Source organism: Nyctereutes procyonoides, unplaced genomic scaffold (genome assembly GCF_905146905.1).
Source record: "Nyctereutes procyonoides isolate TBG_1078 unplaced genomic scaffold, NYPRO_anot_genome, whole genome shotgun sequence".
Classification (NCBI taxonomy): domain Eukaryota; kingdom Metazoa; phylum Chordata; class Mammalia; order Carnivora; family Canidae; genus Nyctereutes; species Nyctereutes procyonoides.
The window spans coordinates 9801429-9827418 of NW_026575135.1; the positions used below are offsets into that span (position 1 = coordinate 9801429).

At 46.6% G+C, this 25990-nt stretch overlaps 1 protein-coding gene across 10 annotated transcripts in view; it reads left to right on the forward strand.

Annotated features, from left to right (window-relative positions):
- The window catches only part of PTPN3 (protein tyrosine phosphatase non-receptor type 3), a 146050-nt gene that overhangs the window by 61174 nt on the left and 58886 nt on the right, over positions 1-25990 (forward strand). For 9 of the 10 annotated variants that reach the window (XM_055301956.1, XM_055301960.1, XM_055301953.1 and 6 more), the window contains 6 exons: positions 6987-7141; positions 12440-12547; positions 12624-12666; positions 15169-15247; positions 19671-19715; positions 23613-23665. In XM_055301956.1, the coding sequence (XP_055157931.1) occupies positions 6987-7141; positions 12440-12547; positions 12624-12666; positions 15169-15247; positions 19671-19715; positions 23613-23665 (483 nt within the window). Of the gene's footprint in view, positions 1-6986; positions 7142-12439; positions 12548-12623; positions 12667-15168; positions 15248-19670; positions 19716-23612; positions 23666-25990 lie in introns of those variants that run through there. The other variant, XM_055301963.1, reaches the window with a different exon arrangement.

The window sequence follows — 25990 nt, forward strand, 5'->3', positions numbered from 1 at the left end:
TGTGTCTCTGCCTCTCTCTGTCTCTCATGAATAAATAAATAAAATCTTTAAAAAAAATTAATAAAATGAAATAGTATATATGGAAGTGTTTTTTTTTGGGAAGTGTTTTTTATGGTATATGGGTTTTTTTTGGTATATGGGTTTTTTAAAAATAAACTAAAATCACTGATTGGTTGAGCTGAGTTTCATTAAAAATATTTGCAAAACCTAATAAATCACAAAACACGTGCATCTCTTTTCCTTTTGTCTCTTTCCTTCCTCACCATGGTAGTAATTGACTTTATCCCCCATTTCTGAGGAAGTACATCACAGAAGGCACTGCTGTCTTTTTTATAACTTGGATATTACAAATTGTCAAGAGTCACTGTGCAAGATTGTGAACTAATTTGAGTGAACAAGCCAAGACATCTGGTTACGTAATATCAAGTGATAGAATCCTTTTTGAACTAATATTATTTATTTTCATGTTGCTTTCTTCCTCTGTTATGACAACAGTGCTAATCCCAGCACTGACATATAGACTGGAAAGCCTGTGTTATTTCAACAGTGTCTTAGGAAGGGCTTCCCCAGACTGAGTAAGGGGACAGCTGCTAAGCTACAGAAACTGCTGTTAGCTCTGGGAAGTGGTTTGTAATGTAGGAAAACTGACCCGGCCTGGGCGGGTGGCCAGGGCCGGTGGCCTGGGCGGTACCGACCTAACCAAGCCCCTTGGCTGTAGATAGGGATGCTTACGAAAAATGCGACTTCTTTCTGACAACTAACACAAGGCTGGGTCCTGATTTGGATCCTGGATCAGGAGGAAAGAAATAAAGGATGTTAGAATGATTTGCAAAACTTGAATATGGGCTGTGTTACATAAGTGCTTTATCAATGTTAAATTGGCTCCGTGCAATAACTGTACTGTGGTTTGAAAGGCCCTCGTTCTCGAGAGACATGCTAAAATATTCAGAGGTAAAGGGGCATGATCTTGACACCTTCTGAGTGTTCAGTAAAAAGCATGAGGGGTGGTGTGTGTGCAGGAGAGAAGGCATGTTGGCAAAATGTTAATTAAATCCAGGCCGATAAAGGTATATGAGAGTTCTGTTTTTCTATAAGTTGGGGGAAAAAATTAACTTTTAAGATGCAATTTCCTTGGTCCTTACCAAACCATAATTTCTGTGGGTGGTGCCCAAGGATCTATTTTTAACAAGTTCCCCCAGATGATTGAATCAAGCACATTGAAGCTTAATTTAAGTCTTTGGTTTAAAAAGTCTCGTTTTAATCGCTATTTCTTTGTTAGCTTAATTACTGAGCATACATTCTCACAGTTTGATCTGACCTTAATCTAGCACTTAATAAATAAATCCCCCATCTAGGCATTTATAAATCTTTAGAAGGGAATCCCCCACTTCAGAGGCGTTGGAGGAACTGTTAAGCCTGGCCGTAAAACAGACCAGAGCTAGAAGCCATCATCCTATGCGAGATGCAGTCAGCCAGCAGTCGGGAGGTGGTTTATGTTCTCCTCTGGGCATGCAGTGAAGTCTTGAGTGGTGTGCATTTGCCCCCTGAAGACTTGGTTAAACCATGAATGCAGCCTGACTGCTGTGCATTTACAGGGAAGAGGAGGAGAAGGCAATATTGGTGTTTGATGAGTCATCTCTCTAGCATGGCTGATGATCCTTGAGTGTTTATTACTTTTCCACGCTCTCCATCAGGCATCTGTTGGGGCTTAGAAATATCCTCCCCACCTCCCAGAAGCTGTTCTGAGTTTACCAGGAAAGAAGAGTTGGGGAAAAGGAGAGAATTGGGATACAAAGAAGGCCTTCTGTACCGTGAGGGAATTTTTTTGAAGTTGAACTGGGATAAGAAGGAGGGAGCGTGGCTGTGCCTGTTCCCCTCCAGGAAGGAAGCAGGAAGTCCTAGGGTAGGAGGTGAAGTGTTTTCCTCTCGAGCCCACTAGATGGTAGCATCGGCCTAGGTCAGCTTGATGAGTATTCCGGTTGATTCCTGTATTGAGCCACTTGTGGTTCATTTGTAGGGTTTATTCACAGACCAGGTGTTAATAAATCAGGATTGCTTTCTTTTTTTTCTTTCCTTTCTTAACTGAAACGTGCACTCTTCAACTAGAGGCCTAACTTCTTATTTTTTTGGGGAAAAAAAGGGTATGAAATAACCTTAACGCTTTCTTTTAAAATGACCAAAATGGAATTGAGTTGCTTTCCGACTTTGTCTAATGGAGAAGAGCATAGTTCTCTCCCTTTTTTTTGTCTGTGGTTCATGAGCTTGTGAAAGAATAGAGTTCCCCAGGTCTATGTGTGGACTCGGGAAATCAAGCCTCACCCTCTTCCCCATCCCAAGCTCCAGGGCAGACAGGGAGTCCAGAAGGGATAGTGTTGAAGCCTTGTTACCCACCCCTACCCACGAGGGTTCTAGCAACACACGTGCCCCAGATTGCCATACCCCAGGCAACGTGCTCCTGCTCCTGGAACCCGAGTTTATAGAGCAGCTGATAGGACTGTCACACAGCTATTGTGTCTTTTAACCTTAAAAGCTGTCTTTATTCAGGTTTTAAGAAACAGAACATTTGTATATCTAGAAGGTATTTGAAATCAGGATCGCCTACAAAATCTGGAATCTAGTTGTCACCTGATGGCATTAACTTAGCATTTTTAACGAGATGCCTTTTATCGAGTACCTAGTAGGTGTCTCACATTGGGTAGACACTTTACACATGCTAACCCTAACATCCTTGGTATGCACTGGGGCCCAACTGTGCACCAAGTGAGAGGTGGCCTCTTCCTATATGTCTGGCAAATACAGTCTGATAAAAACTATAGTCACAGTAGAACCTTTGTTGTGCCATACAGATACTGAAGCCATAACAGATTGGTTTTTGTTTTGAAAAATGTGAAGAGGGATCCCTGGGTGGCTCAGCGGTTTGGTGTCTGCCTTTGGCCCAGGGCATGATCCCAGAGCCCCGCGATCAAGTCCCACATCGGGCTCCCTGCATGGAGCCTGCTTCTCCCTCTGCCTGTGTCTCTGCCCACTCCCCCCTCTGTCTCTCATGAATAAATAAATCTTAAAAATGTGAAGAACAAGCTTGGCTTCCATATTATAAAATGGATCAGTTGCAGCTGTAATCACTTGTGGTTGGGGAGGCCGGTGTGTTCCTGGTTGGGGCTGTGGCTTTGTTTAGAATGAAGAGGCTTATAAAGGAAGCCATAGAAAGCCCGAGTTCCCCGATTGCTGTGGCACAGGAAACAGGCCAGTCAGGCAGCATCCATTGTCTTGAGCCGATTGTTTAAGATAGAATTTCAAGACCATCTGAAAACGCCCCTTGGTTATTCAGCATGAGGCTTGCTCTGTTCAAGGCTTGCTGCGGGAACAACTGTGGGAAGAACATTTCTGCGACTTTCATGAAATTCCTATTTCCAAACGTTGCCGTTAGGTGTCAAGCCCTTTTCTATTAGCAGAGATCGATGTGCAGAGGAAAAAGTGTCTCTTCTGGGTTACTGATGTCCCTTGTCAGCTGGCTTATGTGACTGTGCTGGGGCAGGGGGGGGGACCATTAATCCTGGTCAAGTTACTAAGTCCCACTGGTACCCACACTGGTGCCAGCTACGTGGAGCTGCCCAGGTGAGGAGCTGTTTGAAAATCAGTGCCCGCGATTAGCCCATCAGTCCATGGTACTGTCGCTTGGAAACTCTTGTTCAACAGCACCTTTGGCTTTTTCCATCCAAGGGTCTGGCATGACTAGCGGTTAGTTTTAGCTGTTGTGAGGAACTGCCCTCCTGTTGCACGAGTGCACCCTCAGTGAGTGGCTCAGACCCCGTGGGACCTGTGTTCTGTGACCCTCCGAGACGCATCTTGAATTTCCCTGAAAACCCACTCCTCTGGCCGTAGACTGCCTGGCCCTTCCTTTGAGGGCTTCCCAGAGGAAAAGTCATTCTGTGCCACACCCCAGGATGCTGAATCACCGTCCACGGGTGTGGCCAGGACAGGCCCTTTTTTTTTTTTTTTTTTGGAAAGCTCCCCAGGTAATACTTATGTGTACCTCCCACCAGGAACCACACTTACAATGATTCTATTCTATTGTAGCTTTAAAAAATATATAGCCCACTTGAAATTCTTAGACAAAGACTAAATTTGACATTTTTAATGCAGTACGGTTAAGGTATTATGGATCACATTTGTTGTCTTTTGATGACTTTTGCCATTACTCAGAAAACGCATCCCTGCCTCTGATGACATTTTCGATGGAAAGAGCAAGGTGGAGGTGGTGGGGTGGGCGGAATTGTGTAAGTGAGACAGGGTAAGTTTTCTTCCGCGGCCCGTCCCAGGGATTTGTTTTGCTGGTATTAGAGATTTCCCTGTGCCTGACTACAGAAGGATGGAGGTTTGCCTGGAGCTCCTTCAGGAGCAGGAGGACAAGGGATCAAGTGCACCTTCCCTCCTGGAGGCTCCACCTCCTTTGGGTTTTAGCTTCCTGCAGCTGAGCCGTGGGCCTGTGGTTCCCTGAGGCTTCGATTCTAGAGGCACGGCTCTGCTTTGTCCTCCCCCCTCACTTGCTACTGATTCCCAGATCTTGATCTCTGGCCCTGCCTGACATTTAGAACTGCTTTTCCACCGTGGACCCTGGAGCCATGTGGAAGACCGAGAAATGCAGACTCTAGGGCATCACTCAGATGCACTTGAATCCTAGTTTGCATCTGATCAAGGTCCCCAGAGGGTGTGTTGTGTGCCAGAAGCCCTGGTCTTCGGGATGTCCCCACCCTCATTCCATCCTCCTTTCCTGCTCCCACCAACCCACGTTTGTCTGTTAGGTAGCACTGTTTCTCCAGTGCTTCCGTTTTCGTTTCATCCTTCCTTTGTTCAGCTCTTTATTGGCTGCCTCCCAGAGGTGGGTGTTGGGAGATGCAGTGAGCAAAACCAGAGCTGTTTCCTACCCTTGTGAAGCTTAGCTTCCAGTGGCAGAAGGAGATCTTACATACCTCACCAGCTATGACTGTGGAATTATGACAAGCATCCGAGAGGAGAGTCAGTAACGCAAATGGAGAGTAGTTAGGGACACCAGGGAAGACTTTGCTAAGGAAGCGATGCCTGTGCTGGGTACTGGGGCCTGAAGAGGAACAGAGAGAACTTTCTAGGCAGAGGGAATAGCATGTGCAAAGGCCCAGTTCATCATAGAAAGTTTACAGAGAATTAATTAAAAAAAGAACATTAAATTGCACTCAAGTCCTCCATCTTTATCTGCTCTTCCATCCAACCTCATCAGATTTTAAACCTCCTCCATTCCCTAAGCTGTGGAGCTAGCCCAGGCCCTTGGCTTTCCTGCCTGCATGATGTGGCCCTGTGCTCAGTCGCACACTTCCTCAGTCTTATTTAGTCTCCCATTCTACAATTGCATTTGCTGGGAAAACCTCTTTTTTCACTGTTCCCTGAGTACACCAAAGTCAGATTGTAGACTAACTCCCGCTTCATATGTGTGTTATTTTAAGTGAACTTGATATCAAAATATACAGAAAAGAAAACAAATAAGAATGGAGCTTGATGGAGCTTTACAAAGTAAGTACACCAGTATCATCAATACCCGGATCAATAGATAGAGTATTAAAAGCTTCCCAGAAGACCTCTCTCTCTCTGTTTCTCTCTCTCTCTCTCTCTCTCTCTCTCTCTCTCTCTCTCTCTCACACACACACACACACACACACACACACACGTCACTTGATGCGGAAGTGACCATGCTTCTGTCTTCTATTAGCATTGATTAGTTTTGCCTGTTTCTGAACTTTATGTGAATGGGTTCAGGCTATTGGTAATGTATCATGTCTGGCTGCTTTTGCCAACATAACATGAGAAGAATCCATTTGTTTCTGGCCTAACAGTAGTTCATTTATTTCCTTTGCTATACGGTCATGCGTGGTATGACTGTACCGTAATTTCCCCATCCTATTGATGGACATTTGAGTCTTTTCCAGTTTGGGGCTATTATAAAAATTCTCGGGATCCCTGGGTGGCGCAGTGGTTTGGCGCCTGCCTTTGGCCCAGGGCACGATCCTGGAGACCTGGGATCGAATCCCACGTCGGGCTCCCGGTGCATGGAGCCTGCTTCTCCCTCTGTCTATGTCTCTGCCTCTCTCTCTCTCTCTCTGTGTGACTGTCATAAAAAAAAAAAAATTCTCATGCGTGTCTCTTAATGGATAAATCTACATTCGCCTGTCGGGAATGTGCCTGGGAGTGGAATTATGTCACAGGGTATGCGTATGTTCAGCTAGTAGTAGTAAATACGGCCAATTATTTTTCCAAAATAGTTGTGCTAATTTTCATTCTTAACAGTCGTGCCAGAAAGGCCCAGTTGCTACAAGTGCTACCACTTGGTTTTGTCAGATTTTATTGTAACCACTCTTGGTGGGCCATATAGTGCTATTACTTTGTGGTTTTAATTTGCATTTCTTTGACGACTAATGTGGTTCCCATTTTCTACAGATTGCTTTGTTTTTTTCTCTTATTGATTTATAGGAGTTCTTTACATATTCTTTATATATGCATATTGCAAATATCTCTGTGGGTTGTCTTTAAGTGGTGTCTTTTAATGAATGTAAATTATTTAATGTAGTTTATAAGCGTCTTCATGTTAGATCATTTTTACACCACAGTTCTGTAAAAAAAAAAAGTAGAATACACAAATATACATTTTTAAAAAATGATAAAAAATTAAAAGCCTGGGAAATATAAATTAAATTTAGACCAGGAGATAAGATAAGGCACACAAATAACCCATATAATTCTATTACGGTATTATAATTGAACAATAAATTTTGCTTAGAGCCACTTAGAAGTCAAAATTCAAAAGGAAACATGGTCTGTTATCTGGTTCACATTCATTGTGAGTTCTTCAGTTTTATGAGGGGTCAAAGCAGACAAGGGATGGATGGACTGTGAGTTGTATCCACATGTAACAGGCAATTTGATTGTCAGAGAGCTAACAGGTGTACCTTCTGTTACAGGTTATTCAGCGATAGTTATGACCTCCCGGTTACGTGCGTTGGGTGGAAGAATTAATAGTATACGCACCTCAGAACTACCCAAAGAGAAAACTCGGTCCGAAGTCGTCTGCAGCATCCGCTTCCTAGATGGCTTGGTACAGACCTTCAAAGCTAATGTAAGTTCTCCAAATGTAATGTTTCCTAAGTTAATGCCACTGGAAATAATTGTTCTTCATTTTATAAGCCAAGAGATGAAAACTATTTTAAAATGAAACCCTGAGGGGGTGCCTGGGTGGCTTAGTCGGTTAAGCGCCAACTCTTGATGTTGGCTTAGGTCATGATCTCATGGTCCTGGGATCGAGCCCCAGATCAGGCTCTGCACTCAGCAAGGAGTCTGCTTGCCCCTCTCCCTTTGCCCCTCATCCAGGCTCGAGTTTTCTGTCTTTCTCTCTGACTCTCATAAATAAAATTTAAAAAATAAGTAAAATAAAAAGCTTGAGATCTCAGTTCTTGTATATTGATATCGAACTGGAAATAACCCTAAAAACTTTGCCCACGTTCCTGTTCACCTGGAGTGTCCCCCCCCCCCTTCTTGGTGACATGAACCCAGAGACTCTTTGATGTTACTTCTTCTCTGTGACATCTTCGTCAGCTTCCTGAATTAGTTCTTCCATAATGGTGCCCTGTATGCTTTAGTGGAGCCCATATCGCATTTCATTAATAGTAGTTATAATCACTAGATTATATGTTCTTTAAACCGTGAGCTCCTCAAGGACAGAAATAGTATCATTTCCCCCTGAGCCTGGTCCAGAGCCGGGCACTTACGACATGTGTGAGTGGATGGGTCCAATCTGAAGGGTGGTAAGACAGTTCCACTCATAGATAGCCGGGCTCAGGAGAGCCTGGCTCCTCCCACCTCAAGCCCACGAAGAGGCAGGACCAGAAACGCAGCCTCCAGTCTCAGGAGTTGCCTGAGTTGCAATAAGATGCTCTGAACTGTAGCAGTCCATGCTGCCTCACTCTACCCCAGTCACCACTTCAGCCAATGACCTCTGCCTCCCTCTCCCATCCTCTAGCCAGGCCTGAAGGGGTCAACCCCAAGTCTGGACTGGCTGCCAGCATCTGCCCCAACCTGGAAAGTTCAGTATGCAAGGAAAGGGGTCGGAAAGAGAAGAGTGGGGAAAAAAAAAAGAGTGGGTACAGGAGAACAACTAGGGGTAATAGAAGGCACAGGACTTGAAAGGGTAACAATAACTGGCCCCTGGGTCTTCCATTCCCACCTCTAACTTTGCTTCCTGCTGGCCCCAGGTCACTATGGACCTTGATGGCTGAATAGACCAGAGGAGAGTGCTGCTTGCAGGAGGTCGCAGCATGGTGGGTGCTCTCAGAAGGTCACAAGTGTCTCTTCCACGTGCTATAAACTGACAGTATAAGTCTGCTCCTTTGTTAAAATGTATGTTTTCTGTTTGGGAGCTATTTCTTCGCTATGTATCTTCCTCCTGACAAGAACATGAATGTTTATCTAACATGTTTACTGAGCACCTACTATGTGCCAGGTTTCACGCTGGGTATAATGAATATAGCAGTGAACAAAACGGCAAAGTATCTGGCCTTTTAAAGCTCACATCCTCATGTGAAGAAATGGACCATAATGAAATGTGTATCAGGTGGTATGTGCTTAGAAGAAAAATAAAGTGGGATGAGGAGGGTAGAGCATGCCAGAGCAGAACAGGGGTGGGATTGTCACTCTACAGAAGTGATCAGGAAAGACCTCACCTGAAGGAAGTGCAGGAAAGAACCATGTGATTCTCTGGAAGGGAAGCTTATTCCCGGTTTTTGAAAAGAGCAGAGCAAAGGTCCTGAGGCAGGATCCTACTCAGTGTAGTTGTAGTATGGACACTAGTATGTCTGGAGTGGAACGAGCAAAGGGGAGAGTAGCAAGAGAGGTCAGAGGTAATTGGTTTCAGGATAGTCAGGGGGACTGTGGGAAACCTTATGGGTCATCCTGAGGGCTCTGGCTTTATTCTGAGAGAGGCAGCAAGCATTGGTAGTTTTGGGCAAAGACCTTACATAATCTGACTCATGATCTCACTCTAGATCCTCGTCAACAGTGGACTTGATGGGGGTAGGGTGGCAAGGGCTAAGAGATTATTCTAACAGTCCAGGGGGGTTGGGGAGGAAGAGGGTTGGTGGACACTGTAGTGGTAGTGTGGAGGTGGCTAAGAATAAACCAAGTCTGAAAATATTTTTGAGGGCAGAGCCTGTGGGATTTGCCAACAGGTAGAATTTGGGATGCGAAAGGGGCCTGATGGTGACTCCCAAGGTTGTTGGCCTGGACAAGCAGCAAGATGGAGTTGTAGTTAAGAGATGGGAAAGGCTGTAGGAAGGGCGGGTTGGGGGCTCTGTCATGGACACGTTGAGTCTGAGGTGCCTATTCCTCATCCCCATAGAGATGGTGATACACAAAGAAGAAGGTTCGGGGGAGGGTCTAGGCTGGGATACAGATGTGGGGCTTACTAGGGCGGAGATGGTATTTCAAGCTACGAACCTGGATGAGGTCCCCTGAGAAGTGGGGACAAGGAAGATATGAACATGGTTCAGCGTCGGAAGGTTAGAGAGACGAAGAACAGGCATTACAGGGGATGGGGACAGACTGTCCTGGGAGGGAGGAGGAGAGCAAGAGCCAATGTCTGAGAATCTGGGCTAAGAACCTCTTTAAGGAGGAGTGATGAGCCTGTAAATGGGGATGAGGAAAGCGCCTGCCCAGAGCGATGATCCTAGAACACAGCCTGGCGCTCAACGGGCGCCCTGTCGTTCTTGGTCACAGGCACTGCTGTTCGTGTGTGACTTCCCCAAGCCGCCAGCAGTCGGGTCAAAGCTGACTCACACTGAACTTGAACCTGAGGGTTCTGGAGGTCTGGTGGCAGCTGAAACCCCATTTGCATTAGATTTTCCACTTGCAGGGATCGTTGGCACCAACTCTTGAGGCATCATTGGGAAGGTGGCCTGGACATCCGTTCTTAGCCTGGCCCAGGGAGCAAGCTGGTCACGGACAGTGACCTGGCGCAGCAAAGATGACCTCTTGTGGGGTGGGGAACTGGGCTGGGAGGCTTGTTCTTTATAAATGTGTGCTTTATTGTATTTCAGTTCCTTTTGAGAACTTGGAAACTTGGGCAGAAATACTAGAAGGGGGGTGAGTTACGCACTCTACAGGGGAGATGAGGCGCCATGGGGACGTGCAGGCTTTGGCAGCCAAGGGCCTGGAGTCAGGCAGGCAGACCATCCATCATCAGCTGATGGCATATGGCATGGAGCCTCCCAGCACCTCTGTTTGCTCACAGCCAAGGGGATGCTGGTGATGCCTTCACGAGTAGCTACAGAGAGTAGAGATGGTTTAGAAAAAGTGCACCTCGTATCATGGCTTGTTGCGGGTGTTCAATAGTTATTTACCTTTTAAATACAAAATCCTATAGGGATTTTAATAAGGGGAACCGATAGCTCTTTGATGCACCAGGAGAGTAGCTCGTAATTCAGGAGGAGAGCATCTCATGACTTGCAGTATGTGGCCTGGGCTGTCTTTCCCACACTGTCACGATTCCCTCGTGAAGGAAGCTGTCCTGGGTAGAGGAAGCAGCAGGTGCAGGGCCCTCGAGCAGGAAGGGGGATGTGTTCGGGGAAATGGGTGTATCTCCTGTTCCCACACTTAGGACCGAATAATACAAGGTCCCACCAAAGAAGAGGTTGTAGGAGGGGGCCTGCCAGCTGCCTAATTCTCCTCTTCCTGGTCCCAGTGGCCTGTTTCCAGGTACATCATCTGCTCTCAAGCACTCAAAAGAGGAGCTGTCATTTGCTTGTTCTACGTAGTCTATTTCTGAGTCTCATTGTCCTTAAGTCAATGGCTTGGTTCAAAGGATTCCTGAGAAGCCTGCCCGATAAAGGAGAATTTGTGATTTTCCAGCGGCACCATGCTGTCTCCCTCCCCTGTGCCTTTGTACCAGGCCCTCTGCTTAATGTTGCCTTTTCTTAATTTCCTCTGGAGGGGGACGGGTGACACTCATCCCTGTCACCCTCCCCGTCCTGGGTCAGGAGTTGCTTCCGCTTGTCCCCAGGTTGAATTACCATCTGTGTCTGTTCTGTGTGTTTACTGGGCCCAGAGTGTCTCACGGCACTTGACAGCATCTGACACACCACGTCCTGGTCACTGCTTCCACGCCTGGCCTCTCTGGGACACTTACTGTGGCTCTGTCTCCGTGCTCAGCATCGTGCCTGCTCCATAAGCTCCGAGTGGTGACGGTAGCCGAGTCCTGCTCTGGACGTGAAGCGTGGCCAAATGTCTCCACTGGCTTCTCACTTCAGATGGCGGAGAGCGGAGACGCAGATAATCCCTCAGGGTGTCACGTATCAAGTCACTTTGAGGGGGTTTAGGATGGCATTTTCGTGTCCTTAGCCATCTTCTTTCACACCGTTAGTAGAGCTGTGTTCCCTGTACACACTGCCGTGGCTCCCAAGGAGCCAACAAACTGATGTGGGATTAGCATTTTGCTCTGGGTAATCCACGGGTAGGTCATGGAGAGTTTACTCTCGTAGTGATCTCTGTTTTCCAATTCAGACATCACTTGGGAATCTCAGCTGAGGGGAAGGAAGAAGTCTTAGAAAATTAAGCTATGCTATCTTAAGTCATATTTATGTGGTATTTCTTAGCCCCACTTCCCATATATACCATGTGACTTCTTGATGTGACATTTATTAAAGCATTTCTTACTGTGAGGTATGAGTGCATATAAAATCTCTAAATGTTTTAACTCCTTTTTTGCCTACAGTAAAGACTTTTAAAAAGATTTATTAGCACGCAAGCACATGCAGGGGGAAGGGCAAAGGGAGAGGAAGAGAAAGAACCTCAAGCAGAGTCCATGCTGAGTGTGGAGCCCGACGTGGGGCTCAGTCCCAGGACCCTAAGATTAAGACCTCAGCAGAAATCAAGAGTTGACTTCCTATCTGAGCCACCCAGGCATCCCTACAATAAAGACATTAATTTGTTTTAAATATCTGCCCACTAGAGGCACCTGGGTGGCTCAGTTGGTGAAATGTCTGTCTGCCTTTGGCTCAGGTCATGATCTCAGGGTCCTGGCATCGAGTCCCCTGTTGGGCTCCTTGCTCAGCAGGGAGTCTGCTTCTCCCTCTCCCTCTGCTCATTCTCTCTCTCTCTCTCTCTCTTTTTCTTAAATAAATAAAATTTTAAAGAGACGCTCGGGTGGCTCAGCAGTTGAGCGTCTGCCTTTGGCTTAGGGTGTGATTCCAGTCCCGGGATCAAGTCCCACATTGGGCTTCCTGCATGGAGCCTGCTTCTCCCTCTGCCTGTGTCTCTGCCTCTCTCTGTGTGTCTCTCACAAATAAATGAAAATCTTTTAAAAAAATAAAATCTTTAAAAAAAAATTTACCCGCTAGACACCTTTTTTTTTTTTTTTTTCCCCTAGAAACAAGACACAGGTCAAGTTCTTCTGGATATGGCATACAACCACTTGGGTGTGACTGAAAAGGAGTATTTTGGTTTGCAGCATGGCGATGACTCAGTCGACTCTCTGGTAAGTACCAGCCCTTTAAGACATGCTGGACTCCTACATGGTTTGGTTTTATATCTTATGTTTTCTTACCCAACAGAGATGGCTGGAATCAAGCAAACCCATCAGGAAGCAGTTAAAAGGTGAGTGTGACCTTCTCATTTCAGTTGCACACTGATTAGTATATCGTGGCCCCTTTCTCTCCTCCAACCCTCAGTGTGCTCCTAACATCTGGGACCTGGATTCTCAGTGGTCCAGGTGGTATGATATGTCTGACTTCTCAGTGAGCGGAGATGCTTCCAAATCAGTCCTCCTCAGCTATGAGCAGGAAAGGGAAAGGTGAAAGAAGGCAGCCAAGAGCCCAGGAACCTACTTGCTTCTTATAAGGGAAGGAGGATGGCCTCTCTTAGACCAGTGTGAGAGCCAGGGTGGGAAGGACACATGTGCATGCACACACACACACACTCACACTCCCTCCCACTGGAGCCTAAGACATAGGTAGGTAATATCACAGATACAACATACTGCTCCCCAGCCATGAGTGGGCCCCAGTGCTGTACTTGAACTCCCAGTTAGGAAAGGCTTCACAGCATGCCCCATCCCCACCCTCCGCCCAGACTGTTCTCAGCCTGGTTTCCCAGCATCACACTCTCTCTTCCCCTTTCTGCACCTTATGCTCCAGACAAATCTGGCTGCCCTGCCAGGCTGCACACATTCCTCAGTGTCTTCCTTCTGTCCCTTCCCTCTTGTTTGAAATGCTTCTCTCTCTCCTATATCCAAATCTTGCTGTTCTTCCAAGCCACTCAGACTGCCATCTCTTTTATTAGAGGCCGTGACTCCGCCTACCCTCCCTTACATTTGTCGTTACCTGCTTAGCTCCCGAGAGCACTCTTTCATCTTGTAGTTGCCTGCCTTTATCTTCCTTGGAAACTGCAAGCTCCTTCAGGGAAGGATGCTTGCAACGTCTGGGCACCTCACAATGCGCCCCCCTCCTCAGGAGGCGGCCAGTGAATGGCTGAGGGGTAGACAGCAGGTGGATTTCATACAAGCGTAAACACACGTATGCCACCTCCCCCCACCTGCCCCAGCACCCCGATGGAAGGGAGTAGAGAGAAGGAACCATGGCCATGATCCCACTGCTGCCTCCAAGCCCTTACCTCCCTTAGCATTCAGAACTACCCATGGGGAGCCACAGAGCCACGGTGCAAGTGAGTATCTGCCCCCATTTGAATTCTCAGAGCCTTAAGTCCCCACAGGCATGAATAGGTATCATCATTCATTCTCTCACTAACTCATTCATTCAGGAAATGTACCCTGAGCTCAGATTTTGGTAACACATTGGGCTAAGCTCTGAGAACCTGGTCCAAATCAGATCGGGACCCTGCACTCGAAAAGCTGACAGCCAAGCATGGGGATGTAGACAAGGAGAGTGACGGTTCTAGGCTAGTTCTGAGCACATGATAGGATGTTCTGGGTGCACAAAGGTATCCTGAGACACTATGACAAGTTACAGTGAGGAGGGGAGCTGGAAGACTAGTCCAAGGCAGTAGGAAGACTGAGCTATCCCCCAGATGTGCGGGTGGTCAGACTATACCGAGTTACAGCGCCACCCACTGGTACCCGAGCACCTGTGCAGAGGTACATTGTAGGTGAACACACCACCCCCCATACCTTTGACACCTGCCAGAGAGACACTGACATTAAGTACTACAGAGAGGGAAGGTGAGGCATCCCGCTCCGTGTCAGGATCAGCGAGAGGAGCAGGGTGGAGAAGGCTTGAATTTCAGAAGCAGCGAAGCGCTGAGCACACAGGGCCAGCAAACATTCAGTGTGTAATGGAGAGGGGTGCCGTTGACCTGAAGAAGAGCATGGAATCCTAGCAGCACAACCTGATCCTCTCCTGTGACCATCTCCAGCAAAAGAAATGGGCTAATTTTATCTCTACAAGCAAACTGACTCTTGGTATTGTCGCATAAAGCCATATTTGAGTATGTTAATTCTATAACACTTGCCGGTATGTTCATCACTTTGGGAATTTACTTTGCGTTAAAAGCACGAACTGTTTCCCAGTATCCAAAAGACTGAGGTGTGGCGTAGCAGAATCAAAAACCTCAGTGCTAAAGTTCTGATTTTGTCCTCAGTTGTGTGCTGAAGGCCCATGTCTATGCCTGTTGGCTTCTCTGCAAAGCAGTGCCATCAGTATCACCCTAGCCTACTCATAGTCTTGGCTATGACTGGTCTTTATGCTCAAGAACATACATGGAAGTGTTTGGGGAAAAGTACAAAATCGCTATCTATGTGAGATTATTTCCTTGTGAATGTTGTATAATCTGTCGATTTAAAGAATTCAGAAATTCCTGCTACAAGTGATGGAGTGCGTTGTTTGAACACAGCCATGTAGTAGGGAGGGGATAATACCTCATTCTGTGCTCGTGTTGCAAAATATCTGACTCTTTGCAGACTTGGAGATTTCTAAACAGTCGATTGTCTTGTGCACTCCTTCTTTTGAAATTCGTCCTTCTATTGATGAAAAAAAGCTGTGGGTCTAGTGAAAAAAAAATGCATCACTTGTGGGAGAGTAGCCGCTTACCTGCATTGACTTTTTTAAAGGGAAAACTTAAATTTGTTTTTGAAAAATGTTGTAGGAGGTTTCCCCTGTACTCTGCATTTTCGAGTAAGATTTTTTATACCTGATCCCAACACACTGCAGCAAGAACAAACCAGGTAATAACATTTTTTTTAAAGTTTCCTTTTTAATATATGAAAATGAGTAACCACTAAAAATGTACTCTTTATCTTATCACTGTGGCCGTACACTGCATTTGGGTATAACCACACCAGCGGTTATGAAACAAGTGAAAATCAGAGGGGTACATAATTGAAATTTTCATCAGCCAATTAGTTTCTCTGTCTTGGGCCTACTTCCTTCCTTATTTGGTGCAATTTCAAGTACACTCCCACCCACCACCTCCTGCCCCTCCTGCTACCCCAAACCCCTCCTGCCTGTGGAGCATGCAGGGGCCCAAAGAAAGTGCTCCTTCCTTCATTTGCTAACGCAGGCAGGGTTTGGAAGATAACAGGGTATCTCTGTGGGGCGAGCATGGGGGCCCTTTAGGATCACAGGAGGTGTCTGAACTGAGCATTCTCGACCAGATCCCCAGTTGGTAGAAATAGAAAGGAATGCAGGCTGGACCAGCTCCTCTCCTGGGTGAATCAGGCTGTGCAGGCAAAATGTGAACCAGATAAGGGAGAGAGCCCAGATAGGATTGTTTACCCCTCAGGGCTTGGCGTAGGGCCTGGCCCTTGTTTTGTACCAGCACGTGGGTTTTCTGGGTGGGGAACAGTGTTTGGAATGGAGGGGGCGGGCACAGGAAGGTGGCTGCTGTTTGAACAGTGACCCCGCCTCTACTTGCACTCCCCCACAGCAATGGTGAGCCCTTTTATTAATGATATGTTTATTTTTCATAGGGAGGGCAGCTTCCAGAGTTTTTTTTTTTCCTCTACCAGAAAAAAAAAAAAAAAAGAAAACCCAATGTATGTTCAGGAATATTGACTCCCATTCTTTGTTCACTGTGCCCATGAGACTGTGTCCAAGAAGGTGACATTAACTCAGGCATCGAGTACGGTGTTTTATTTTTTTGAGGGTCCTCACATGATGACATTTTAGCTTTCGGTTTGTTTAAAGGCTAAATATTAGTCTATTATTCTGTTTTGCCTTTGTCCACCTCTTCCCTCCACAATAGCAGACATTGGAGATTTAACTGTGTTTACTGTTGAGTTAAATTGTAAGCCAGAGTCAGAGATGTCGGCAGGGCTCATCGGGTAGCTGTGGGGGGTTCATGTAGTGCTTTGAGTTTTCCCCATCATGGCTCCTTATGCTGGTGGCCTAAGGGGTTAGTGTAGGAGCTCAGTTCAGAAGCCAGGGGACACCCAGGGGTGACACTGTCTATAGGAATAGGCGTTTGAGGTCACCCCACTACGGTTCCCCCAGGCCATTACTAAATATCAAGTTCTGTTCAAGGGATGCATTAAAAATATTATGACGACACACACAGTATATGTTGTGTGTGTCTACATGTGTGTGGTTTTAGCCAGTGGACTTTTAAATCACAACCACGCAGCAAAGATACATTGTGCTTCACCATGCAGTACAGATATGTATTATGAAGCTAGCAAGGACAGAGCACTCTCAGGTTCTTCTTCTCCATTTCCTTCTTTTAAAATTCCAATTGTGACCCATTAAATTTATGACCAACTGATAGGTCCCAATGCCAGGTATGAACCACCTTGCCTAAACTAGTCCTTGTCACCCCTCATTCTGTCTCCCCCATGATGCTGGAGCCACCGGGGGTGTGGCGGCCAGCAGGCACGATGGAGGTCTCCAACCGTAGAACTAGAGTGGAGGGATTGCTAGGGCTGGTCCGTCTCCAGTGGCCCTCTTGGTCATTGGGCATCCACTTCCCGACCCCACCAGAGAGAAGCTTCCTCCCTCTGGGTGCCAACAAAATCATCCTGCTGAGCCTCCTTGTCATTTGAGGGACCATTTGAGATGGATTGAGACCGGGCTGTCTTGAGATCTGGAAGGGCCAACATGGGTAAGGGGAATTAGATGTGCTTGGTGGTAGATCATGGCCGGTGGGGGGAGGATGCAGAGAGGCAGATTTGGGCACAAGATGAGTAATAGATAAATTTTTGTCCTTCCCTGAGTCCAAGATCAAAGTTTGTTTGAATCCCTGCTACAGTTCACTGTGTTAGGACTAACACCTGACCCTAACCACCCCACCTTCCAAGTTAAGATGCATGGTATTCCCCAGGGTGGAATAGAGTGTAGCTGTCACCTCCTGGGAGTCTGGGCACCAGATTTCAATGTAACAGGAGCCATAGCAGCAGCCACCCACGTGGCTTCTATAGAGCTGGTGGGCAGCCAGGACTGACAGATCTTTTTCTTATGCTGAGCTAGACTTCCACCATTAATTCACGTGTGTGTGTGTGTGTGTGTGTGTGTGTGTGTGTGTGTTTAACTTAGAGTTTTGCCTTGTTTTGCCTTTATTCCTGACACACAGTATCTTAGTAAGCCCCAGCTCTGTAGTTTATCCAGAAATAAATCCCTTTTAGAGAAATTTAGCTCTCAAGTGTCAGAGAAAGCAGTATTTGTTGTTTTCTGTTTGTTTTCTAAAATTCTAGGCAGGGAGGCATTCGTTGCTTTTGTGTGTGTGTGTGAAGTTGAGGTCACGGATGGGATACACTCTAGGAATGATCTTTACATTTCTGAAGTTGGATGCACTGAGCATCTCTTCTGTATGGTTTTCTTTTATTCTAATTGCTAGACATCTCTTTGACTGTGAGCCTCCACAACTGCTGTTCCTGATAAATTTAGGTCGTTGTATACCGAATTTCATTTACTGGCAGTCTCGAAATGAGGCTCCTTCAGGATTTCCAAGAGACCCCTTACTTTGGGCCTCCTCCCGCTATTACAGCCTCTTTTTATGATGTCATGGGGTTGACTCAGGCAAAATAGCCTTTGATGAATGGTGACATCCAGGTTCATGTTCTCCTTTCTATCCCTAGGAAGATACACCAATTAGCCAGGCTCGTCACTGGAGGGCCAGATTCACCATCGGATTATCTAGCATTCTCTCCCTTCTCTACTTTCTTCCAGTAGCATTGTAGGAGGAGAGAACACTTAATTCTGGTTGAATGTCAGCTTGGATAAACATAGGAACAAACTAGAAAGGACTGGTGATGTTCTCCTAGGTGAAAAATATAGTCTCCAATACAGAGTAAGTGTGAATCAGCAAATGTATGCTACACGATGTTTCAGTGCTGGTCTTCAACACGTTAAGGATAGTTGATGATAACTACAGTCTATGTAATGATACCAGAAATAGGAAATTGACCCTAAGCTGAAGTCATTAGATGCAGAAGAAATTTGTAGCATAGTCAGGTTTTTTCATAGTGTGAGCGTCCAGGTTAAAATAAGAACTAACTGACCCCATGTAACCTATCTGAATGCCTGTTTCCCCAAAAAAGAGGAGGTGGTGGTGCCTTCTTCAGAGCTGGTAGGAGGCTGAAATGAGGCAGTATATTATAAATTTCCCACACCCGGCCTACATCTGTGCAGAGAGGAGGTCGTAATGCCCTGTGAAGTAGTCACATCTCAGAACACCAGCCTTGACCTTTGAATGTAAAGCTATAAAGGAATAAGGAGACCCCATGTGTTTTAAATTGCCAAAATTATCACTCTCCTGCCCCAGAACACTCCTGCTGCATCTGTATTATATTTCAAGAAGTTTCCCTTTTGTCCTCTTGGCCAGACGCTGGAATGTCTATCCCATTTGAATCTGGGCTTTAAAAAAGAGTGGGAGCTAGTAGCCAAGTGTCACATGTGTGCCACATCCCTAAATATAAAGCTTTCCATGGCCCTTCGTGGCTGGTGCAGCACTCTTGCTGCTGTTACCCAGTCCCTGGATGGTGGGCAGGTTCACAGGGCGAGGAGCCCGTGATGGCTTCCTGAGCGCTGCCCACAATCAGGTCCTGGGTTTTGAAGTGACATTGCTGGTGGCTCACAAGGGCCAACCAAATTCAGCTCGGAGGTCCTGGCAGCTGATAGCTGACTGATGTTTATGTACCCACAGTACCTACAGCTCAAGTACCCACAGTTCCTGGGACACAGGAAAAAACTCAGCTGGGTGCTTGCACCCAGCCAAGGAGGTGTCCGCATGGCCCCACCTCCTCTATGCAGCTTCATGCGGAGGGAATGTGGGTGTGTTCTGAATCGCGGCCCCCCAGCACATGGGGGCTGCCAATGCATGATGCCTGTGGGTCCTGTGCTCTTGGAAGCCCCAAATTTGGTTGGGAATGTCCAGGGTGGGGGTGCCCACTGGCAACAGCACCAGCTGATCTTTGGCGGGCTCAACCATCCCTGGGACAGCATGTGCTGGCGTGGGGCTGGCTGCAAGTCAGCAGCCACATGAACCATTGTTACTGAAGGGGCAGCTTTGCAACGTACAAAATAGTGCCTGATAATTCAGATGGAAATGTGTGTGTATGCATTTTGTCTTCCACATGTACAGATCTTGTCCTTATCACCTTTTTTTTTGTATTTCCATTTGAGTATGATGAATTAATAAAAACAATTGTTTTGTAGGCATTTGTATTTCTTACAACTGAAGATGGATATTTGTGAAGGAAGGTAATGAGAATTTCACATTCTTCTTTTCCTGTCAGCTGCCGGGCACTAAAATTCCTGGTTTTTTAATCTAATGAGCGTGTATTTCTGGTAACAGTATTAAATCTAAACAAAGGGTGGATGTTGAAAGCCGCATCCTGCACGGCATTACGCTCTGGACATCTGGTTTTAACTCAGTCTTGATTTTGAGAAGCCGAGGATGGATAAAACTTCAGTTTTATGGGAAAAGGTACAGTTATCTTTCTGGTAAAGACCTGAGAAATTTTGAAGGGAGAATGTGAGACAGGCTTCATTCCAGAAGGCAGATTGGACCTAATATAGATTCACTTCCAAGCCCCTCAGTTACCTAGAGGTGATTCCTTTTCTCTCTGGGAGCCTTTCTGCTGAAAGACGAGTGTCTGCCTGCGAGTCAGCACGACTTGTGTGTCAGGACCATCTCCAGGAGTATCTGAAATGGCTCGGGAAGGGAGAAAAAATGCCAAGCCACTTGTCCCTGAGCTCTCTCCTTCAAATCCTGGCTTTTCCTTGACCTAAGGGAGAACCTGCAGCAGGTGAACTGGTGGAAACAGTCACTGCTTATTCTCCTCATTCCTGCTTTCCTCCTGCCAGCTCTCCTGAGGAGGGTCTTCAGAAGCCTCTATGAGGGAGCCCACCATGAGGTTGGGGGCAGTGAGACAGGAGCCCGTGAGGCGATTGGGACCAGTATGGACGTTGCAGACCCCAGTTGCCATGAGGATTTAGAAGGAGTGCGGGCTGGAGGTCTTTGCCCTGTGCCACCCCTTTGGTCTCAGCTGAAGAGCACATGTTGCAGGCTTACAGAATACAGTTGGGAGGCTCTTCCTGTCAAAGCTAGACAAGCATCTTGTGTCCAGCAGGCAGAGGAGAGCTATTGGAGGTTCTTAATCGGAAGGCATGTGGCCAGAGCAGCATCTACAAAGATCATGGCAGTGCAAGAAAGGGAAGGCTACAAGAGGCTGGAGGGGCTTCATCTAAGTGGAAGGGAGATTTGCGGGCAGGGCCATGAAGATCCTGGGGATGGGGTTAGGGGAGGAACATTTAGAAACAAGACTTGTGTTGCTTTCTGGACTTCCAGAACCTGTTGACTGCTCAGAGCTCCTGGAATTCGAGAATTTTTGTGATTTAGCTCCTTCTCGCACTCAGAGAAGGAAGGAACCCCTTCTCTAGCACAACTGCAGGCTTTGGGCCTCTGCTTAAGCATCCCCCAGAAAGGAGCTCCCCGTTTTGTGAGAGAGCCTTCTCACATGTGAGGGTGACTCTGGTGAAATTACCCACCCCTCTCCTGGGTCCAGCCTGCCCTCTGCACCAAAAGAAACTTGTCTCTCCCTCTCTCCTAGGCACTAATTTCTTTTCCCAGCAAATGTTTTGCAAGCGCCTGTTACGCGATGGGCTCTGTGCTGTGCTGGTCAGATAAGGCCGGGCCTCCCACCCCCAGGAGCTCTCTGTCCAGCCAGTGGAAATTGGCTGTCTTCATTCATTCTTCTCCAAACACAATACCCCCGTTAGTCTCTAGTCACACCTGTTGAGGGGCACCTCCTGCCTTCAATCCCTGGCATAGCTGGTCAGGCCTGCTGGTTGCCTTCACCGCCTCTCTCAGGAGAGGGTCTCCTGCTACCAGATACTTGCTGGGTGTGTTAGGGTGGGCCTGGCCATTTGTGGCTGTGGGTCTTTGAACAGACGGGATGGATCTAGTTAGCCTTCTTCCTGGGTGCCCTGACTTGCTCCAACCATCTGTGTCAGTGGCCCTGGCTCCGAGGCATGCTCTCCTTCCAGCTGAGAACAGGTGACCCTGTCTGTCGGAGTGAGACTCTAAAGCCTGGAGGGAAAGAAAGGGGTCTGCCTGGGGGCATCGTTGAGTGGCCATGCAGGCTCTCAGCATTCCTTTTTAGTTTGTATTTACACTATTATTTGGAAATGTTCTTTTCTGACTTCTTCATAGTTGTTCCTTCCCTGTAAATGGAACCTCCGTAGCTTCTCCTCAGTTCCTTGAATCCCATTCGTCTGCTCTGCCTCTAGCAGGAACACTGACTTAGGTGTCTTTGAAGCCCATCTGGGTCAGACAGCAAGTGGCTGGGGTTTGCTCTCCCCACGGGCTCTCTGGGTCCCCAGATGAACAAATAGATGGTGAGCATCCCTGGACATATCTCCAGACATGGAGAGATCATTCAGCAGTTCTAGCAGGAAACACCTAGTCACCTGAGGAAAGTTGGGGGCCCCTCCATTGGGGAAGGCCAGGTTCTCGTGCAGCTTCAGGACAGGTCCCAGCCCAGCAGATAGGAAGGGGAACCCTGGGCTGCCCAGTCTGATTAGTCAGAGAGATGGAGGTGACTCACATCTTGGGAATTTCGGGAGCTGCCATGGAAACAGTACTTTTCCCCCACTTCCCCTGGGGCTGCTGGGAAGAATGCTCTTGAAATCTGGTCTCCCCACCCAGCGAGCCTTCCTTCGTGCTGCTTCTCTTCAGCCTCTCCTCAGCACATTTCTCCACCTGGCAGGGATCCCTGCCCCGGGTCTGCTGGCCAAGCTCAGGCAGATGGTGACGTTCATGGTTGAACAGAGGGAAGGGAGCAACCGGGGGACTCGAAGTATGACTAAGCTAGAGCTGGGGTCATTGGCCGAAATGGGCTGTTTGGAGGATAGTGAGCCTGAGGGCCGGGGAGCTCAAGTATAACCCCAGTCCTTGGGTCTCTGGCAGGTGGCAGGCAAACTGGGAGGCAGATGGACCATTCCCTGCAGATCAGAAACTTCAGGAGGGTAAATAGATTTAGGAAACTTAAGTAGCCGACCCAGCAATTGCACTGTTAGGGATTTACCCCAAAGATTCAGATGCAATGAAACGCCGGGACACCTGCACCCCGATGTTTCTAGCAGCAATGTCCACAATAGCCAAACTGTGGAAGGAGCCTCGGTGTCCATCGAAAGATGAATGGATAAAGAAGATGTGGTTTATGTATACAATGGAATATTACTCAGCCATTAGAAACGACAAATACCCACCATTTGCTTCAACGTGGATGGAACTGGAGGGTATTATGCTGAGTGAAGTAAGTCAATCGGAGAAGGACAGACAGTGTATGTTCTCATTCATTTGGGGAATATGAATAATAGTGAAAGGGAATATAAGGGAAGGGAGAAGAAATGTGTGGGAAATATCAGAAAGGGAGACAGAACATAAAGACTCCTAACTCTGGGAAATGAACTAGGGGTGGTGGAGGGGGAGGAGGGCGGGGGGTGGGGGTGAATGGGTGACGGGCACGGAGGGGGACACTTGACGGGATGAGCACTGGGTGTTATTCTGTATGTTGGTAAATTGAACACCAATAAAAATTAATTTATTTAAAAAATAAAAAAAGGAAACTTAAGTAGCTGTTACTAAGCAATTTAGAACTCTCAGGAGTTTTTAAATTTTAAGATCCTTTTTTATTTTTCCCATCTAAGAGGGTGTCCCCCCTCTAGAAAGTGGGTAATCAAGAATCACGGAGTCAACAAAAGTCAACAATTGAGTTAGAAAGCCCTACAAAAAGTCTCACGTCTTTACTAGAAAGATATGAAGGTGGCCCATTGATCTAAGAGTATGATTTTCCTCACTTTTCCCTCTTAGTGATATGAGCCTGGCCTCTCTTGACCAGCCCAACAGTAGGCCTCTAGCTTCATGATATTTGTATTAATGTGCGTTAAACACAACAAAGTTCTCTTTTAATTGTGACTCTTTAGTGTTACATTTATCTATACTATTTGAATTATATCCTAAAATTGTCTTTGTTACGATCCATGATGCTTTTTTAATGGTTAATCCATGAAAGGGACAGGTGTTCCCCATGATGGATGGTTCAGGCTGTTGTTGGTTCTTGTGACTTTTCTAATATCTTTTTCTCCTGACAGGTTAACCTGCCCCCTTAACTCGGCAGTGGTTCTAGCATCCTATGCAGTACAATGTAAGTCACCCAGGGAGCATTTCCGAGATGGACAGACTGTTCTGACCGATGTATTAAGAAAGTCCCTGGCCTTTCCTGTTTGACCAGGTCACTTCCCCTCTTCCCAGGAATCCCGTTGGGCACGCTTCACTCCCACTTTCACCCTGACATGCTCCGCTGGCACAGGGATGTTGGTTAGGGAAGGTGTGGCTGAGCCCATACAACAGAAGTCACCTATCATACATTGCCTTAACCAGACCTTTGCTCATGTGTTAGATCTTATAACAAGCCCCAGGGGGCAGATATTTCTACCAGTCACCTCTTACAAACATGGAAACTGGATCCCACAGTTAAGGAATTTGCTGGAGGCCACTCATGCTACTTGCTTAGGACCGTAGGAATTTATTTTTAGAATTTCAGTAGAGTTAATGAGTTATTTATTGGTTTGTACCAGCAGTGTCCAGTAGAAGTATAATGTGAGCCGCATCTATAATGTTAAGTTTTCGAGTACCTAGTATTAAAAAGGGAAAATGAAGCAGGTGCGATTAGCTTTAATACTTTAATTAATCCAGTATATCCTGAATATTATTTTATTTTTTTAAAAATATTTTATTTATTCATGAGCGACAGAGAGAGGCAGAGACACAAGCAGAGGGAGAAGCAGGCTCCATGCAGGGACCCCAATGAGGGACTCAATCCCAGGACTCTGGGATCACGCCCTGGGCTGAAGGCAGCTCCTCAACCGCTGAGCCACCCAGGCGTCCCCTGAATATTATTTTAATATGTAAGCAATATAAAAAATTAACAAGATATTTTACCTTTTTTTTTTTTTTTTACGTGAAGTCTTTGAAAACCAGTCCAGATTTTATACTTAGCAGCGTATCTCAATTGGACCAGCCACACATTGCTAGTAGCTGCCACATTGGATAGAAAGTCTGTGTTGGAATTTCCCATTAAGACTTCTTTAAGAATTCACTCATTCGGTTGAACTTTGTTGAGCATATATCCCACATCAGGCCCGGTGGTAGATGCTGGGTGTGCACCATAGAAAGGGTACATAGCCAGATGGAGGGCGAGGTATCACTTCAGAGTTAGCTGTGTGGTGCCACTGCAGTACACTAACAGAGTTTCGTGGTAGCCCAAGACTGAAGAAGGCTCCTCCACCTTTCTGTAAGCTCCACACCATAACTCTTTTGGCTGGCTGTATGGTAGGGAGTTGAGAGGACAAGATGGTCAGGTCTCAGAGCAAGTGCTGGCTAAATTACTCACTCTAATTTGGTCTCAGCAGCAAAATAGCAAGAGAAGGGTGACAAGGACTCCTGAGGTGACCTTAAGTCTGTCCACACCCCTGGCTTCAAGGAACAAGAATAAGAGAGGTAAAAGAGCAAAGTGGCTGGGCCTGTAGCTTACCTGCCCACCTGTGTGATACTGGGAGATAGAAGACAGACTTAACAGTGACCCTACTCACTAGTTAGCTAAGACCTGGTTTCAATCTCTGCAGATAGCCTGCATCTCCTCCTCAGCGGGAAACTGAGAAGAGGTTGCACAGTGGTGGGTCTGGGTAGATTTGAAAGTTCCCCTCTCCCTGCAGTGCAGCTGGAACAGACTCCGCTAATGTTACATCTGGATGGGAAATGACATGGCCACAGTCAACTTGTATCCTTACTGATCCCTAGACCTCATGGATTCCGTCTCTGCCAGGCTGATCGGCTGAAGAGACAAACTTAGCCACATTCCAGAGTGAGTTTGTTTTCACAGTGAGAGCTTCAGGTTTGAGAGACAGGAACACTTTTAGAAAGGACATAGCTTCGGATGCATTCCGACTAAATTTAAAGCCTGGCTCCTCCATTTGCCATGTACGTGGTATTACCTCCCTGAATCGATTGCCCATTTTTTCCATCTGTAAGATGGAGGTGAGGATGTTGATGACAACTCAGAACTGACTGTTTGAGTCCAATCACACATGTGAGATGATCTATAACTGGAAACTATAGTTGGACCCTTGCCTTTAACTGAGTCGATGAGAGCACACCTGAAGCCGTATTACCTGGGCTTTGGCTCTCCCACATACACACCCATGACCCTGAGCCTCTCCAGGCCTCAGCTTTTTCATCTGTCAGGTGGGGCTAACAGTGTTTCCCTATGGGGTAGTAGTGAAGATAGAATGAGTGATTATATGGAAAACCCTGAGAACCGTGCTTGGCACACAGCAAGTGTTAACTCTTCGTTTTCATGTCTTCCCAGAAGAAAGCTTTCTAAAGAACTGCCTGTTGTAAACAATAAACTCTGTTTAGAGTAAAATTTAAGAGCCAAATAAGAAAATCCTATTCTAAGTGTCAGTGGTTG